Consider the following 18,920-nt stretch of genomic DNA (forward strand, 5'->3'; position numbering starts at 1 on the left):
CATAAACAGATGAATTTAAAAAATCTACTTTTTTTTTTAACTAAACAAATTGAGTTTATTAATTAATTTATTTTTGCTGTGTTGTGTCTTCGTTTCTGTGCGAGGGCTTTCTTTAGCTGTGGCAAGCAGGGGCCACTCTTCATCACGGTGTGCAGGCCTCTCACTATCGCGGCCTCTCTTGTTGCGGAGCACAGGCTCCAGACGCGCAGGCTCAGTAGTTGTGGCTCACAGGCCTAGTTGCTCTGCGGCATGTGGAATCCTCCCAGACCAGGGCTCGAACCCGTGTCCCCTGCATTAGTAGGCAGATTCTCAACCACTGTGCCACCAGGGAAGCCCTACTTTTCTTATAGTTCACAGATGATATTAAAAATTTATTATGTTTGTAGTTTGAGTAAAATTGGAATTACAAGATGAAAAAGACAACTCTTCACATGTACTTTTAAAACTTTTTAGCAAAGAAAGAAAACAAAGAGCATCGATGAAGAACTGGAACTCGCTATATTGAAAATCAGTCACAGCCTCAATGAACTTAAGAAAGAAGTAAGTACAGTTTGAAATCTAGCCTCTTTTAATTCTTTGCAAGTTGTCGTGTTGTATGGTATATATAAAATGCCTTAGCATTAGTATGTTCCTGTGCCCAGAAAATGTTTGTAAAGTTTTCCTTTGACCTAGTTATTTTGAAGCCACTGTTTTATTAGTGCCATCATTCTCAAAGCTTGTACACAAATGTTTATAACAGCCCGAAACTGGAAACAATCTAAATTTCCAGGGAATTCCCTGGTGGTCCAGTGGTTAGGACTTCACACTTTCACTGCCAAGAGCGTGGGTTCAATCCCTGGTTGGGGAACTGAGATCCTGCAAGTGGTACGGTATGGTCAAATAAATAAATAAATAAATATCCATCAACAGGGGAATCAATAAATGAATTTTGGTATAACTATATCAAATGCTATTCAGCAATAAAAAAGAACACTATCGATACGGGCAATAACATGGATGAATTGCTTAAACGTTACACTGAGTGAAAGAAGTCAGACACAAAAGTGTGTGTGTGTAATTCTATTTAGAAAAAATTCTTAAAAAGGCCAAACTGATTTATAGTGACAGAAACCAGGTCAGTGACTGCTGGGGTCAAAAGGGGGGATACTTACTACAAAGGGGCATGGGAGAACTTTTTGTGCTAATGGAAGTGTCGTAAATATTGATTATGGTGGTAGTTAACTTGGGTGTAAATGTTTGTCAAAACTCATCGAACTGTACCCTTGGTACATTTTGTTGTATATAAATTATACCTTAATAAAGTTGGTATTTTAAAATGTTCTTTTGGCTGTGAAGATTTCCCTGTTCCCTGGATGAAAACTTTATCATCTAATGACTTATTTGGTCACTCTTAGGTAATTGAAAGTCACTTTAAGTCAGGGCTTTGTGAACTACAGCCAGGCTGTTTTTATAAATAAAGTTTTTTGGGGGGACACAGTTCTGCCCATTTGAGTTGGGTAGTTGCGACTATGTGGCCTGAAAATCCCAAAATATTTACTCTCTGGCCCTCTACAGAAAATGTTCACCAATCCCTGCTTTAGGTCGTAAAACACAAACTCAGTTCACAAATGAGAATGTTCATTCCAATATATTAATCAGTATTTTTTTTTTTTTTGTGGTATGTGGGCCTCTCACTGTTGTGGCCTCTCCTGTTGCGGAGCACAGGCTCCGGATGCACAGGCTCCGGATGCACAGGCTCCGGACGCACAGGCTCAGTGGCCATAGCTCATGGGCCCAGCCGCTCCGCGGCATGTGGGATCTTCCCGGACCGGGGCACGAACCCATGTCCCCTGCATCAGCAGGCGGACTCTCAACCACTGCGTCACCAGGGAAGCCCTATTAGTCAGTATTTTGATTCATTCAATTGTAGGGCTTTGCTCCTGTTCCCCACTCCTCTAGCCCGCCTAGGGCTTTTGGGGGAAGTGTGGTCTCTTGTCGCTCTTTCAGGCCCTTCATATCCTATTATCTAGCTTCTGTTCCAGATCTTTGCCAGGTTGTGACACGGGGAAAGAAGAGAGGAAGTGGGGAGTTCTTAGTGCCCGGTGCCCTTATGAGATGCACTGGGCTCGAAGATGTTTAAAGCTGACTTTCTCTGTCGTGAATACTTGAATGCTCTTCAGAGGCTTTCCTGGTGCCTCCCCTGACCAGCCCCTTACTTTGTAACTTCTGTGCCACTTTGCTCCCTCCATTTTGGGGTGTGCCTGGGAGGGGACTCACAGCAAGCACCAGAAAGACCCTCCTCACAAAAACCTTTCTTCTCTCTTATCTCTAATTTCTTTGTTCTTTTATATTTTTTAAGAGAGTCAAGGGCTCAAGAGAATGAATTGGTTTGGGAGAGTTTCATATATAAATTATCTGGTGATGTTTCATTGACCTCTGTTGAAACCTTCATTTTAACATCCTATTAAACATTAGAAGGATATGGTCTTCTATGGTTTAAAAAAAGCCTACTCATTTTTTCCAGCCTATTCAATTTAAACTAAACTATTGTTAAGACTGTGACTATCAGTTGAACATAAAATCTTTTGGTGATAGCCTGAGTGGCTTTCCATAAGCTTCATTTTCCTTACCTCTGAAATGGGTATAATAACATCAACCTAGAAGAATTTTTATAAGGATTAAGGGAGATAATGTCTGTAAAGCTACTTACAGTACCTTGCACAGAGCAGGAATTTCATGTTTATTCACCCTTCTTGCCTTGGAGTTTGTAAGTAGTCTCCAGAACCATTTGTAAGATTTACGGGACCTTGAACAAGTCACTCAGTCTTTAGGGACCTGTTTCATAGTTTGTAAAATAAAAGACTGGCATTAGCTATTTTCTATGACCCTGATGGTTAAACAAAATCTTTTGAATTCTTATGTGCATTTAATTTCCAAAGGAAAATGCATTTTAATGTCTTTGTTTCTGATTGTAATTATTCTCACTTGATTTGGTGAATGTGGACTACCCTATTGTTAATTTTGTACAAAGTCCTGCAATTTGAATGGACATTGGATTACTTCCAGGAAAAAAAGAATCACTTCATTCAAATAGGCTTAATTAAAAATCAGATTTTCCTTAGGACAATGTTATTAAAAATGATCTCTTTCTGGTGAACCCCAAAATAACCTGTCATAACATTTTTTTAAAAAGGCAGGATAAGGAGAAGAAAAGATTTTGGAGTTAAATAGTATGCAAAGATGTTCAGTGAGAGTGAGCAATACTTAAAATCCATTCCACCTAAAGTTAAATAAAACCTTGAGGTTTTCATTATCCTTTTATCCATCATTTCTCCTGTGACCCAAGAGTTAGACAGAAAAGCTGTGGATAGCAATATAAACTGAGCCCCCGAGGGAAGGGGTTGTGTCCTACTTGTCATGTATGTCCAGCCTTTAGTTCAGTTCCTGTGATAATGTAGGTATTTAATAAAATTTGTTGAATATATATTTTATATATACATATATATATATATATATACATCCTTCAGCAGATCAAGTGGGACTGATACGAGGTTGCTACTCTTTAGTTTTTAAAGTACTCATGAGGTTTTTGGTCACAAAACCTTATTGTTTGTTGTCTTTTTTTCATTACCCTTCACTCCCCACATCTGCAGCTTCATAGTACAGCAGTTCAGCTGGCAGCAGATCTGGTAAAATACCACGCTGATCATGTGGTTCTCAAAGCATTAAAACTTACTGGAGTAGAAGGAAATTTAGAAGGTTTGGCTGAATATGCCTGCAAACTCTCTGAACAGAAAGAGCGGCTTGTTGAGGTGAGCAATAGGTTGCTTGTTAAAGAAACTGTAGTTTAATGAAAGCTGTACTATCATCAGGTAATATTAACACAAATACAGGTTTTGGTTTACTCATAAGAGGGTTTTCTCTCTTGCCTTTGGAATTTTAAAAATATCACGTTTATCTGTTCTTAAAACAATTTGTCCTCTAAAACAAAACAATAAAAAATGCTAGAACCCACAAATGCCCTTCTTAACCTCCTTCCTTATTCCATCCAAGAGAGTAGATCTTGGAGTAGAGCAGTGGAGATACATCGTATGACCCTGTTTGTATTTGAATCTTTTGAGTCTCAGCAGGAAAGAGATGGCACCTTCAAATTAGGTTAATCTTAAGAGGGTTTAACAAAGGAGCCATTTACAATTGCATGGATAGGATGTGGGGAAACCATGAGAGTACAGGAATTGGGGTTAGTGACAGCAGAGCTGGTACTACTCCTACAACCAAATTAACGGGGGGAGTGAGTGGTTTCTGGAAACTGGAAGGGCACAGAGTCCTTCAGAGAGCCTTGAGTAGTTGTGGTTTCAGGACTAGACACAGAGACAGCCCACGGCAGCCTGCAGGGAAAGAGCATGAGAATAAAGGCCCTTACCCTCCAAATCCCTGCTGCTGTATTGCTGGGGCTTCCCATTGGCCAAACAGCTGTAGACCACATAGGTCAGTCTCCCAAGAAGGAAAAAGAGTGGATATGGAGGGACAAAGAGAAGACATTCAGCACAGTATTCCTTCTCGGAATCTCTCCTGTTCTGCCCAAATCTTTGTTACGTGTTACTGATGCATAACCTGCCCCTTTTGTTATAATTCCAATTATTGATTGATATTGTAAGCCTTCTACCTATTGAGAATGTCAGACATCTGCTAGTAAAGAAATGTATACTTAACCCATGTGCACGTGAAGAATATATCCCCTTGTATATATGAGGTACGTCCCAGCCAACATGTATATTAATGCACAGATATGAACCACCTAGCTGTGTTCATATTATCTAATGTCCCATGCTCACTGAATCTCACATACTAATGGTTAGAAGGAACTTTTAGACTAAGCTTAGCTTCCTCTCCTTTATTTGTTTACATCTGAAAACTACTAGGGAGCATTCTTAAAGTGACTGTGGATACATCTCCTTTTAAAAATAGATCTGATGCTGTTTTGTTTATAAATCAAGTATTATGACTGCAGGCAAACTTGCTAATTATAGGAATCCTGCAGCAAATCTTTTTAAAAAGTGAAAAAAAATTCTTTTCCCTAATTTTCTGTTTTAAGCCTCAAGAAATTATTGAAAAATTATTTTCAAAAATTTTCACTGATACAGGCTCTTTACTCATTATATCAGTCTTGCCTAATCCAGTGTTATCTCCAGTAAAAGGTGTGTTAATTGAAAGGGAGAAGTGTTATTTGTTGGCAGAAAGAATGTGTAGCTTGTGGTAACTGACATAGTTTAGCTGAGAGACCTTGGATAAGTGCTTCTCTGAGCCACGTTTCCTCATACGTGAAATATGTGGGCACTGCAAGGTCCTTTCAGGATTCCTCTTGATTCTAATATTCTGTGACCACCTTGCCATGATCAGATAGGAAGTAGAAACAGTAGGGTATATGCTAATAAACCCGTGTTTGTTCCTGCTTTGCTCCTAGAGAATCCGTTGGTAACCAATGCAATATTATAATAAGCTTATTAATGTACAAATTTATTTTTATAGGTTTTAATGTTTTATTTTCTTTGTTAATTATAAAATGATGCTATGTATTGTGAAGAATGAAAATGTTGAACTGTAGAAATGGTTTTTTGTAGACCTGTCGATTGTTGAGACATGTGTCTGGGACAGAACCTCTTGAAATAACCTGTATACATGCAGAGGAGACATTTCAGGTGACTGGCCAGCAGGTATGATCAACAGCAGATCGTTCCTTCCATATTATGTTTTATCTGAGTGTCATAACAAATTGTGCACAAGGAAGACACAAATGGTTTTGCATAACTACGGGCCAAATCTACTGAGCGAAATGAAGGTAATGGAATTTTTGTTGGTAGTGTGCCAGAACATTCCATTGGATTATCTGGTCATCTGACAAATTAGAGATTGGCCCATTTAATTGATGCCCTAGTTTATATCTATTTAATTGAAGCCGTTTACAATACAGGTCATTATAACATGTTTGAAAACTAAGTTATCATTATGTGATAAGCCATAAAAATACTCACATGTTTTGACCCAATAATTCCTAAGGACATAAGGAGATTAAAAGAAAAATAAAAATAATACTTGTTACATTACTTATAATAAGATTCAGTTGGAAGCACAGTAACAATCTTAAGTTAGGTAAATAATATAGTATGATGTTATAGTAATAATTTTGATAACTAGAATTAACAACATCAAAAAATGTTTCATTAAAATGTTAGGTGACAAAAGCAGGATACAGATTTGTTTATATGCTATAATTGCTACTATATAAAATGTACATATATAAGAAAATGACTATAAGAATGTGCAGAAATGAAAGTTCTGCTTGTTAGGGAGAATTGTGAGTTATTTTTTCTGAATTCTCTATAATATTACTTCGTTTTTATAATTTTCAAAAGCATTTTAACAATTGATATCGTATTTAATACTGTCTGTCAAATTAAGGGAAAAAGGGAGGGACAGAAGTTCCTTTCCCTTTTAGGTCTAAGCTCTGAAATACAATTTACCAGGTGTATTTGTTTCATTCATCATGGCAGCCAAAAGGACTTACTCCTTATTGCATTATTGGATGGTAGATGTCGAGCTCCTGGATTTATAGTTGAGAACAGCAAAAGCAACTTAGAGACAAAGGTGGTGTGTGCCCTCTAGCAGACCCAAGCTGGATGCTGGAAGGATGTTTATACTCCCCGTGGAGAACAGTATCAAAAGCTTCTCACGGAAGCAGGAACTATCTGAGTGACCCTCAGCAGTGACCATCGGCTGAGCATTTTATTATAACCAGAGGATCTCTGTTTATTGGGAGAAACCAAGGCTTCAATATTTACTTGTCCATTTGGGAGTCATACTACTTGCCTTGGCCATAAATGTATTTCAGTAGAGCTAAAGTTTGACTCTCCTGCCATATACAATCAGCTCTTGCTATCCTCAGGCCCTGCTTGCTATATCCTCAGGCCCTACTTGCTATTTGGTTGTAATTCTCTGCTTACTGTTTTCATTGCAGCAGGGATATTAGGAAAAGTATATTTTCTTTTCAAGGATGGTGATAGATAGAGCCTGCTGTCAATTTCTGTAACTTGAGAAGCTTTTTCTATTCCCATAGCTTCAGCTTTTATTCCTCGTCTTGACTATCTGTCTCACAAAGGGATAATTTAAGAAAACAGAGCATGCCTCTAGGAGAATTTATATTACTTCTGGATACCTCTGCTTTAGCAATGTCATTTTTATATTTCCTTTACAATGTTACAGCATATCCAGGGCACAGTGGAACAGTTTCCACACTGTACAGTGGCTCCTGGTTGAGAAGGCGACACTGCTGCATCTAGCTTGTAGTCCATGGCGAGCCATTTGCCCACCTTCCCTGAAGGTGGGGAACCTTGTTCTACTCTGAAAGCTGCCACCTGCTTGTCAAGCCTGTGCCTGTGGGACTGTGCCCACCCAGGAGGAGCGCCTAGATCTAATTCTCTCGAAGGCAGCCTGACTCTGACCATAGCAGTTTCTTTTCTTTATTTTTAAATTGAAGTATAGTTGATTTACAATGTTGTGTTAGTTTTCTAGTGTACAGCAAAGTGATTCCGTTTATATATATATATATATATATTTAGTTAGTTAGTTAGTTAGTTTTTCTTTCTCGTATTCTTTTCCATTACATATCAGTTTCTGAAACCTCTTCAGTGACTTCCTGTCTCACTCAGAGTAAAGTCCATCTTTACTGTGCGTGTTTCTCCATCACGTGACCATTGGTGACCTTCCTTTTTTTTGATGCCAGTCCAGTCACACTGACCTACTGGCTGTTGTTAAAATGTATCAGAAATGTTCCCGCCTTATTCCTAAACGACTTTCCCTAGGTTTCCCTGTGACTCCCTCACCTTCTTCAGTTCTTTGCTTACATGCCACCTTTGCAAGTGACCACCTAACTTAAAATACTGTGACTACCTAACACCCTCCATCCTCCTTACTCTTTGTTTTTGTACATATCGTTCATCATCTAAGATATTTCATAATTTACTTACATGTTTTTAATTACCTGTCTCCCCACATTATAATATGAGCCCCATGAAGAGAGGAACATTTATTTGTTTCGAATGAAACAACTGTTTCCCCAGCACCTGGAACATGGGTACAGTGCTGGGCATACAGCAGGTGAATGAAGAGTCATATATTAGTTACTTGGTACCTTTGAGTCTCAGTTTCTCCAGCTGTAAAATGGGAACACTGCTTATTGAGAAGGATAGTATTTTGTTTGTGTTTTTGAGGATTAATACTAATGTATATCAAGCACCTATCACAGTACCTCAAGGATATATCTACCATGTCCTCATAGGTGTATGCGTATGTTACTACTACTACCACTACTACCACCACCACTACCACTACCAGTACTAATACCGATTCTGCTACCTCTACAACTACTACCGCTACTACTACGAGTACCAGTACTAATACCAATACTGCTACTACCATCACTACTACTATCATCACTATGACTACTGCTACCACCACTACTGCCACCATTACTACCACTGTTACTAATACTACCACTACTACACCATCTCTTCTTCTGCAGTATACAGTACACTCTTTGTAGTCAGAGTATAACTCTGAATTATGCTATGGAAATAACTTTGTTGACACAGAACTTTCCTTGAATAAAGATAATTGCTCCCTGAATAAAGGCTTATATATAATAATGCCTACTATTTATCTATAGATAAGATTATAAGAAACAGTAAGTTTTGTATGTCCATACTGCCCAACATTGGGCTTATGTGTGGAAATTGCTTTGTAGTTGTGTTATTGAGTGATATGAACAGTACAGGCTTAAGTTTGATTTCCAGTATGATTCTGAGAGGTAAGATTTTGAAACTCACACCTGTGTATATTGTTTCTTTAGATAATTTCTGCTGCTGAAACTTTGACATTGCATCCATCTAGTAAAATTGCTAAAGAAAATCTAGATGTATTCTGTGAAGCCTGGGAATCCCAAATTAGTGACATGTTAACACTGCTGAGAGAAATCAATGATGTGTTTGAAGGAAGACGAGGTGAGAAACTGTCTATATATTGAAATATGTTAGTATTTTAATGTAACTATTAGTTTTTTAATGTCAAACCTCAGATGCAAAATGAATAACTTGTTATAACCCAAGTGGGTTATTTTTATAGTAAAGTATCTCCCACAAAAAATTATAAAAATATTATTTGTCCTTCATTTTAGTATCAAAGCAATAAAATTTGTTGTACAACAGTATAGTAGATTCCTTTGAATTAATATTAACAATCTAGTTTTCTTATTGAAATTGTCATTTTTATATTTCTTATAAATTGTTTTTTAGTTTTAGTACAAATGCTCTTCTGTAATACAATAATTCTCTGATGTAATTCTACTAACTTCATAATGAAATGAATGTAGTTATTTGATTTTCAAATTGCTTTCCTTCCACTTGGATGGAATCTCTTTCCTTGATGACTACGTAATCTTGGAATATTTCCTTTGGTGGGTAAGTTCATTGGTATTTCTACAACATGTAGAATAGCACCATACAGTGTACAGAAGGCATAATTTTTACTCTTTATTTTAACATCAACTTGGAGTTTTGTTTATTTCCCATTGTACTGTGTATCCAGTTATCTATGTTCATGTGTTTTTATGTATTTCCTTTCTAATGGCTTCTGTTAGTGTCAAGCATGTTTGTTTTTTAAATTAAGATGTCATTTAAAGCCATAATAACATCAAATTACATATTTATTTTTACTGATTATGAACATCTAAACATTTCATTTTTAAAAAAACACCCATTTAGGGTAATTGCTGATTTGCTTAAAAATCAGGGAATGGTAGACTTTGTAGATATTACGTAATTTGTAATGTGTAATAAATGCTTACCATGCTTCTGCATTTAAAGATTTCTGTGATAGCTAGTCTGAATGGCATATCATTTTGATGCTTTGATAAAGTACTTACAGCTGCATGTTTTTTTATTTTATAAATTTATTTATTTACTTTTGGCTGTGTTGGGTCTTCGTTGCTGTGCGCGGGTTTTCTCTAGTTGCGGCTAGCGGGGGCCACTCTTCATTGCGGTGCGCGGGCTTCTCATTGCCGTGGCTTCTCTTGTTGCGGAGCACGGGCTCTAGGTGCGCACGCTTCAGTAGTTGTGGCACAGGCTCAGTGGTTGTGGCTCGTGGGCTTTAGAGTGCCGGCTCAGTAGTTGTGGCACACAGGCTTAGTTGCTCTGCGGCATGTGGGATCTTCCCGAACCAGGGATCAAACCCATCTCCCCTGCATTGGCAGGTGGATTCTTAACCACTGCACCACCAGGGAAGCCCCGCTGCATGGGTTTTTATGTGAGGCAAGTTTTATATATTAAAAGGTAAATTGATGTAATTGATCCATATTTAAAGAAGAATGATCACTTTGCCATAAGACTTGTTTAAGAAATGAAGAGAAGAAGCTTCCTGGTCTTTCTGAGCGCTACACTAGCGTCCCCTACAGATAGACCAGAATTGAAACAGGAAAATCCAATACTTATTTTTGGCCTGTGTGGTCACTGTGGTTTCTTTTACTTTCAAACTGGATATTATGTAAATGATCTCTTCTTTAGGTTTGAGTAACCTGTCCCCCACAAATCAGGGTTATCTTAACTTCCTAAGTGCTGAACAGAAGTTCCTCTTTAGGTGGGACACTGCTGCCTTTGATCAATGGGACACCCATTGTTTAACTGGTAGTATCTTGCTGTTCAGAGGCATCCTTACTTATGTGGGGTTAATTGAGATAGAGTTGCTTGATTTCTTTTATTGCTTTTTTTTTTTTCCTGACTGTTATCATGAAGCTTATAAGAATAGCTTTTCCGCCAAGAAGCCCAACTCTGAGTCAGCCACCGTTGACTGAACTGAGTCCAGTGGCACAGTGCTGCTCTTCCTGTTCTGTATGGTTATTAGGACGGGGCTGCCTGTTTCCTCGCACCTGCCCACTGCAAAGGACAGAGTGTATTCTTCAGATTCTGGTTTCTCTTTGCTACTGGTATAACTCATATTATAACTATTACTGGAAAACCTTTGCTCTGTTTTAGCCACTTTAGTTCTGCTCTGCATATCTTGACTCTCCTGACTAGGAAACTTAGATACGTTTGCAAGTATCAGTTAGCCAAACAATTAAGTAGCAAACAACATGCTAAGCAATGAAAAAGCCTTTAGTGTTCGCATATTTGAAGTCCGTCTGAGAGCTAGGTTATTGTCCCCTTACCCGGAGACCCTTCGATTTCATAATAGGGCCTCCTGGGATTGTTTAAAGAACTCAAAAATCAATATTTGTCTTCCTCCCTTTCTGCCTTCATCCAGTTCTGCCTTCAGGGAGGCCATGGCCTTTGTATTAGAAGGGACCTAGATCAAAAAGACTCCACCTTTCCTTAGTGACAAGTATGTATCAACATTTAGAATTTGAGATTATCTTAAACAAATAAACGTCAAAAAGAAGCTTTCTCTCATAGCCTGCAGATTCTATCTCTTATTTAAGGAAGCTGAATTTCCTTTGTTATATTTGAACCATCTTGAAGTTAATCGGACTAAGCTTCAGTTTATAGGGATGTACCAGGTTCCATAGCTCTGCACCTACTTTATTGCTTGGCAGACTGGACGCATGAGGTGCTGTTCACTGAAATGGGGCGAACAGGAAGAGGAACATGCTTGTGGATAAACATGAGCTTACTTGGGGGATGTATGAGTCAGGAACAAGGGAGTGATCCATCCAGACAAGAGATGATGGGGCCATGATAGTGGAAATGAAGATAAGAGGACTGATTGAAGAATTTTATAAGTAATATTAGTATGATTTGATGATTAGTTGAATGTAGAGGTAAGGGAGAGTTTGAGGATAACTGGGTTTGGTCTAATCCAAATTCGAAAATACCCCAGTCCTACTCCTGAGGGTTAGTTAATAATCTGCCTAGCCTTTAGTGGTTAGGGATTCATTTTAAGTGGGTCTGGGGACATGAATTTTTTTCTGATGGATCATGCCATATAAAGCCCCTTTCAGAAGCAAAAAAGCTAATTAAGAACTTCTAATGAGGCATAATATTGCACACCTTCAGTGAAATAATGAGGCTTTCCTGTCCTTGGGGGATTAGCTTTATTTGGTAGAGATGCAGAAAAGCTCTGGAGATTGAAAATGGACTGCAGTTAGGTTGTCATGAGATTATTTTGCTATCCTCATGGGCTGAGAGGGCCTTTGAACTTAATTCTGGACTTAATTTATCTGGAGGTGTAAACTCAGAAGTAAAGATGGCACAAGTGTCATGTTGATTTAGGGAGTATTAAACAAAGGATTTAGGGAGTATTAAACTTATAATACCCCTGTGAAGACAGTGCTTCAAAAACAATTCTGTACGTCAAAGTCTGTACCAAATATTTTTTTTTCATGTTCTCCAACCAAATTACAATTTTATTTCTCAGTCACATGTAATTAATAGACTAAATTATCAAAACTAATGTGCTAACATTTCTGTTTATTTAATAATATTTTAAAAATTAAATGTGAATAGTAGAAAATTTGTTTTAAGTTATATATGTTATTTGTAGGAGAGAAGTATGGCTACCTTTCACTTCCAAAGCCAATGGTAAGTAGAAAACCTTTGTATTTGTACACTTGAGAATGTTTTTATTCAGAATTCAAATTATGCTCTTGTTGCCTATTGCTCCCCCCACAACTTCCAGTGATTGACATGACAAAAAAAAAGTTAGGATATTAAATGTTGACTGTTCAGAATTGTTATTCTGAGTAGCAGTCTAGATGTAGCCAACAGTTTGGTTATTTGTGTTAGATTTGAGGGATTGAGGGAATACGTAACAGATCTTATGATTAATAAGAAGCTGTAATCTGAAGTCAGAGGTCTTTTTGTTCTTCATATCTTGGGTCTAATTCACAAGGTCATGTTGGAATAATTTTGTGCAAACTAATAACTTTCTTAATTTTCTTGATGAAAATAAACCATTCTGTTTATATGAGGCTTGAAATGCTTTATTTATTAGCTTTACACAGTTGAAGCTGATGCATCTTGGCTGCATTGCAAAATAGTGCCCACTAGATGGCAGGCTTGGTTACATTATTAAGATGGTTTCTGTACCTTTTCAGGCAATTCCCTTTTGGTCTTCATTAAACACTTTGATAATAATAATTTGTAAAAGTAAAAATAAAAATAATGAAAACACAACTAAATTTAAAAGAATAAGATGGGGTTGTAAGATTCTAAATAAAATAAAACCTAAAAACCTCTAGGGTATTCTTAACTTTCTTAAATGCTTTATAAGTTGCTTTGTGCTAGACTAAGGAAGAAGATGCAGATGATGTGACTATACAAGGAGGAGCCGAAGAGATCATTGGTCATCTCTGTTTATTTTCTAATGAACCTAAGAGGCAGCCTGTGTGTGTGTGTGTGTCCATGCCTCTTTATAGATTCCCTGTATTTATTTTCTGTCCTTTACCTTCTCCTATTTCTTCTATAGTAAACAGGATTAGAAAATTTCAAAAGGGCAATGTTAAATGAACAAATATAAACGATGGGATAGAAAAACGAGAAAAAGTTGCGGCTCTTCTATTCTGCAGTTAAACTGGTGACAGAATAGCTGGTCAGAAGCAATAAGTCATGGTAATAATAAGGGAAACAAAAAACGGAGAAGTACACATATACCTCAAAGCTATTATCTTCTTAAGCTAAGTGGGCACATGCGTGTTTTGTTTTATCATAATCTGTATTTTGTGTACATGTGTGTGAATATATATTTTGTGGGGTGTGTGTGTGTGTGTGTGTGTGTGTGTGTGTGCATGTGTGTGTGTGGATGGTTTAAATAAATGTTTCCTTTAAAAAAATAAATGGATCCCTGCATCTCCTGGCCCTACTAGCCCAGCTGTTCTGGAACTCCTGCCCCAGCTAGGGGAGTTCCCACCAGATCTCAGAATGAGAGGAATGCCGCCCAACTTGGGCTGCCATCTCCAGAGAACTTCTGGATATATTTTTCAAAGAAACTTGCTATTGGTAGTGGTTTCTACAAGTAAGTAAGCATCTGTGGGCCAGTCTGGTAACCTAACCAGTGTACAAAGTTTTCTTCTCCCCTAGGGGAAATATATTCTGATTTCTAAAGAGCCTACGTAGAAAGAAACTTGCTGTTTCAAATATAGGGGCCATCAAACATGCTGGTTCAAATATTAAATCGTAAATTCTAAGTATAATCTCCTATATAACCTGGCATATAGGATTAGGAATCTGGATATCAGTGAAACTAGGGTGCTGAAATTTAGCCCTCAAAAAGGCATACTTGTTAAAGGAATTGAATTCCAGAGTCATAACATTAGGAATATATTGAAAGCTACATATAGTGATTAATTTTATTACATCATTTCCTAAGAATAATTTAACAGAGGGGCCAGGGAGGTTTGGGGGTGTAATAATTGGACTATGAAAAGACTGCAGAAGTCTTTAAGTGTTTCTGGGACACAGATCTGCTTTTCCTAACTCCAGATTTCTAACTAACTACTTCTTCAAAGCTGAACGCACATATTAGTAGAGTATTTGCAATTACAGTTGACCCTGGAACAGCATGGGTTTGAACTTTGGGGTCCACTCTTTTGTGCATTTTTTTCAGTAGTACATACTACAGTGCTACACCATCTGGGGTTGGTTGAATCCGCAGATGCAGAACCACAGACACAGGGGAACTGCGGATACGGAGGGCTGACTGTAAGTTATACTTAGATTTTCGGCTGCGGGCGGAGAGTCAATGCCCTTAAGCCCCACGTTGTCCAAGGGTCAACTGTAGTTGTTTGTTTTTACTTAAACAGTTTAATATAGTTTCAGTATGTTCTGAAAATTTTTATATTAAAATTTTATTACAGGTACTTTGTTATGCTTTCTATGACTATTGCATTTCTTCACAATTAACTCTACCTATTTTTAAGATGCCCTAATCTTTTTCTTGTCACAGAAGAATAACGCAAACCTGAAGTCATTAAAGCCAGACAAGCCTGACTCTGAGGCAAGACCTTTTTCTTTGCAGCAGTCTTACTTTTAATCTTCCTTTTACATAATTAATGACTACATTGTTGTGATTAAAATGTATGTTTTGTAGGAGCAAGCCAAGATAGCAAAGCTTGGACTCAAGCTGGGTTTGCTCACCTCTGATGCCAACTGTGAGATTGAGAAGTGGGAGGATCAGGAGAACGAGGTTGTTCGATACGGACGGAACATGTCCAGTATGGCCTATTCTCTGTATTTATTTACTAGGTAAGTGTAGTTACATCTTAATCTTTTAAAATGAATTTAATGATATCTGGTGTAAAGAAAAAGTGCCATGTTACATTGATAGGTTAAAGTCGGTTTCAAATATATGATAAAAAGCCTATAAGTAGTTCTTAGGACAATTAAGTGAATGCAACAAGAAGACATTCATTTAACTAGGATTTAGATTTAGAAGAGATCCTTTTCTAGGTTTGTGTACGGTTCCTTCCATAATTTTGAAATAATTTTGCTTTCTGCTTTTTGTCATCCCATATATCAGTGTCTCTCCCAGCCAGCGTCAGTAAGTTTAGAAAACATGCCTTTTATATATACACTACCAAATGTAAAATGGATGGCTAGTGGGAAGCAGCCTCATAGCACAGGGAGATGAGCTCGGTGCTTTGTGTCCACCTAGAGGGGTGGGATAGGGAGGGTGGGAGGGGGAGGTGCAAGAGGAAGGGGATATGGGGATATATGTTTACGTATAGCTGATTCACTTTGTTATACAGCAGAAACTAACACACATTGTAAAGCAATTATACTCCAATAAAGACATAAAAAAGAAAAGAAAACATGCCTTTTAAATCTTTACACAGTGACGGATTATATACAGATCAAAGAATAGAGCCATGAGGTCTACCACCTCAATAGGATGCCAAACCTCCATGGATCAGTATTCATTATATAGCAGAGAATTTCCCTAACTTTACATTTACCTGACCTACATTCTCTGTCTTGTTCACCTTACAAGACTGTTGGTCAAACGCCTCAATGAAGTCCATGTCGCTCACATTTGTCTTCCATTATAATAATGGAAGACTATACATATGGTACAGTATTTCCATGTTGCTAAAAATTTTATCTGTTTTCTGCTCAATGACCTGTTCTAGAATTTTCTCAAGGAATAACTTCGAGCTTTTGGTTTTCTGATATCTATCTTTTTCATTTTTAGAAACTAGAAGATATTTGATATCTTCAGTGTTATGGCTTCTCTCCTACTCATTTTGATTTTGAAATTATAACCAGCAGTCGTTCACATCTGCATATTATTTCAGTAATCTGGAATGTAATCCATTTGGACTGGAGTCTTAAGCTCAGTTAAAGTAATTGGGATCTCTACAACTGTGTGGGCTTTTGGGCTCAATAAATAGCCCCTTTTCCCCACCAAAGTTCTGAATAAAATGAAAAAATAAGCAAAAGAATAGGCAGATGGGTCCAGTAACATTTATACTGATAAAGCTGTTACTCAATAATGAGGTTTATAGCCATAGGCAAGTAGGCTTTTAAAAATAATCCCTAGAATTAAGAAATCTTACCCTGTAGGGGAAGAATGTATCTCTTAAAATACTTGGCAGACTAGGTATATCCCAAAGGCACCCTTACTACGAAGAGAAAAAGGAGAAAAGAAAGGGCTACCATGTCTAATTTATTTTCATGTTCACAAAGTCACCAAAAAGACTGAAAAGATCAATAAATGTCCACCCTCTTCAATGGGGTGAAATAAGTGAGAGAGCAGAGTGAAGTGAGGGGTGCTGTGCTAGTGAAGATTCCTTCATATGGAAGGAAGATTAGGAGTGAGGAAGAAGCATTCATTCTTGTCTTGATGATGTCTTCTACCTTTTCAAGGGAAATGATTCCTCTGGAGGGTGAAGGAGAAATGATAGTTGAATAATTTTGCCTCTGGTTAGCAGTCATTTGTTAATATCTTTCCATATTTTCCATCATTGGAGACCTTTCCCGCCCCCCACTTTGGTGGTTTCCTTTCTTTGTTCTTAATTCTTTTTTTTTTTTTTTTTTTTTCTGTACGCGGACCTCTCACTGTTGTGGCCTCTCCCGTTGCGGAGCACAGGCTCCGGACGCGCAGGCTCAGCGGCAATGGCTTACGCGCCCAGCCGCTCCGCGGCATGTAGGATCTTCCGGCACCAGGGCACGAACCGGCGTCCCCTGCATCGGCAGGTGGACTCTCAACCACTGCGCCACCAGGGAAACCCTGTTCTTAATTCTTAGCAAGCTTCTCTGGGGATTGAGTTTTCCCAAAACTAATTTTGACCTCCTTTCTTGGTTCATATCATTTAAAAATCAGATGAGTCAAGTCTGCAAAAGGAAGTAAAATGGAATTCCTTTGTTTACCCACACTCAATGTGTGGGTAACTGAAATGTGAAGATTAACTGTAGAAACAAAGATCTTTCCTTTGAGATGGAATCATGCTAATTATCTCATGGTGATAAAAATCAGATTAAAAAATTTTTTTTGACCAATAGAAACTCAAGAAATAAATTATGACTTACTAAATGTAGTTTGGTATATAAAATCTTCCCACATAAAGGATTCATCAATAGAAAATATTTTAAGTTTGTGATTGCCCCTTTTGTTTCTTGTTTCTTATTTCAGAATATTTCAGGATTATATATGGTCAGCAATTTTTATTTCTGAGTCAGAATAGTGGATTTTGGTAAGGGGTGACATGCATCCCACAGAGGCTAGGAAGCATGAGGAATCGGGGTAACTAAAGCTCTATGGAATGGGACTTGTTACTGGAATATGGTTATTGGACAGGAGCCACTGAAGTTCAGGAAAAGAAAATGGATTTTCCATAATGGATAACACCTTGTGCCAGTTTGGCAAGTCCTGGTAATATGATTGTGGTAAAATCTCAAGCTGGCTTTGTTTTCTACCCATCCTATCGGTATACCTGTTTTTCCCCAATTTTTCTGTTTTCCCTTAAGATGATGGTTTACCAGCCTCATCTAATTGCTTCTTTCTGAGACTCATTTGTTAGTCTTCACAGTATCCAATTTTGTAGTTTTCTTGGGCAATTTTATAGCTTTTCTTCAGGCTGTCATGTAAGGTTGTCTTAACAATTTATATAATTTCTTTATCATTTATATACAGTTACTCATATTTCTTTAAAATTTATATATTTTAGCTTTTCTAGTACATTATGGTTTTTAAAAATTTCACACTTACCAGTGCCTTATGGTTTTTAAATTAGCTTCTGCGTCATAATTTCATTTGATCCTTACAACAGTTTATCAGAGAATAAGAATGTTTCGTTCATATCTCATAGCTATTAAAAGGCAGAACTGGTAAACCAGATTTCAGATCTTCTGATTCATGCCTGGGCTGTTGCTCATCTTAATGCATTCTGTTGCTCTTTGTTATAATTTACTTTTCACTTGTAAAGGCCTGAATTCTTCTTGATAGTTTTCAATATGATACTCTCTAATCTTCTGATGAGAGTGGTAGCACAAATATTGCTATGACTATTTTATAGACTCAGAATTGAAACTTAACTGACAGCCTCATCAGAAACAACTGAATTCCTGCCAGAGTTGAAATTAGAATCAAAAATGAGAATGTCCTGATTTTGGTCTAACCTTTTTTCCATTATGGAACAAAGGTCTTTTAGTTGAGGCATATTATCAGCTCTCATATCTTTAACTTATGAAGCAAAATGAAGAAGGTTAAAAAAGAAAAATAAAACTTAAATATAACTTCTCAGTTTTAAGTTTCTTTACATTATAAAATTAACATATATAATGTTTACCAATTTTTTAAAAAGTGCCTTAAGAGGTAATAGTTAAATGTTAAAGCTGCTTTAAGAATAGTTACAATATTATTAGTCTATTCAATATTATTCTTCAAAATTTGGGATCTGTTAA

General features: G+C 37.3%; 1 protein-coding gene across 2 annotated transcripts in view; it reads left to right on the forward strand.

Moving 5' to 3' along the window:
• CTNNAL1 (catenin alpha like 1) overlaps nt 1-18,920 on the forward strand; it is a 58,915-nt gene that overhangs the window by 34,717 nt on the left and 5,278 nt on the right. The window contains exons 8-14 of one of the 2 annotated variants that reach the window (XM_030859078.2): nt 454-540; nt 3,633-3,791; nt 5,601-5,693; nt 8,885-9,035; nt 12,565-12,602; nt 14,965-15,015; nt 15,109-15,263. In XM_030859078.2, the coding sequence (XP_030714938.1) occupies nt 454-540; nt 3,633-3,791; nt 5,601-5,693; nt 8,885-9,035; nt 12,565-12,602; nt 14,965-15,015; nt 15,109-15,263 (734 nt within the window). The remainder of the gene's footprint in view (nt 1-453; nt 541-3,632; nt 3,792-5,600; nt 5,694-8,884; nt 9,036-12,564; nt 12,603-14,964; nt 15,016-15,108; nt 15,264-18,920) is intronic. The other variant, XM_030859079.2, reaches the window with a different exon arrangement.

The sequence above is a fragment of the Globicephala melas genome, chromosome 6 (assembly GCF_963455315.2).
Source record: "Globicephala melas chromosome 6, mGloMel1.2, whole genome shotgun sequence".
Lineage (NCBI taxonomy): Eukaryota > Metazoa > Chordata > Mammalia > Artiodactyla > Delphinidae > Globicephala > Globicephala melas.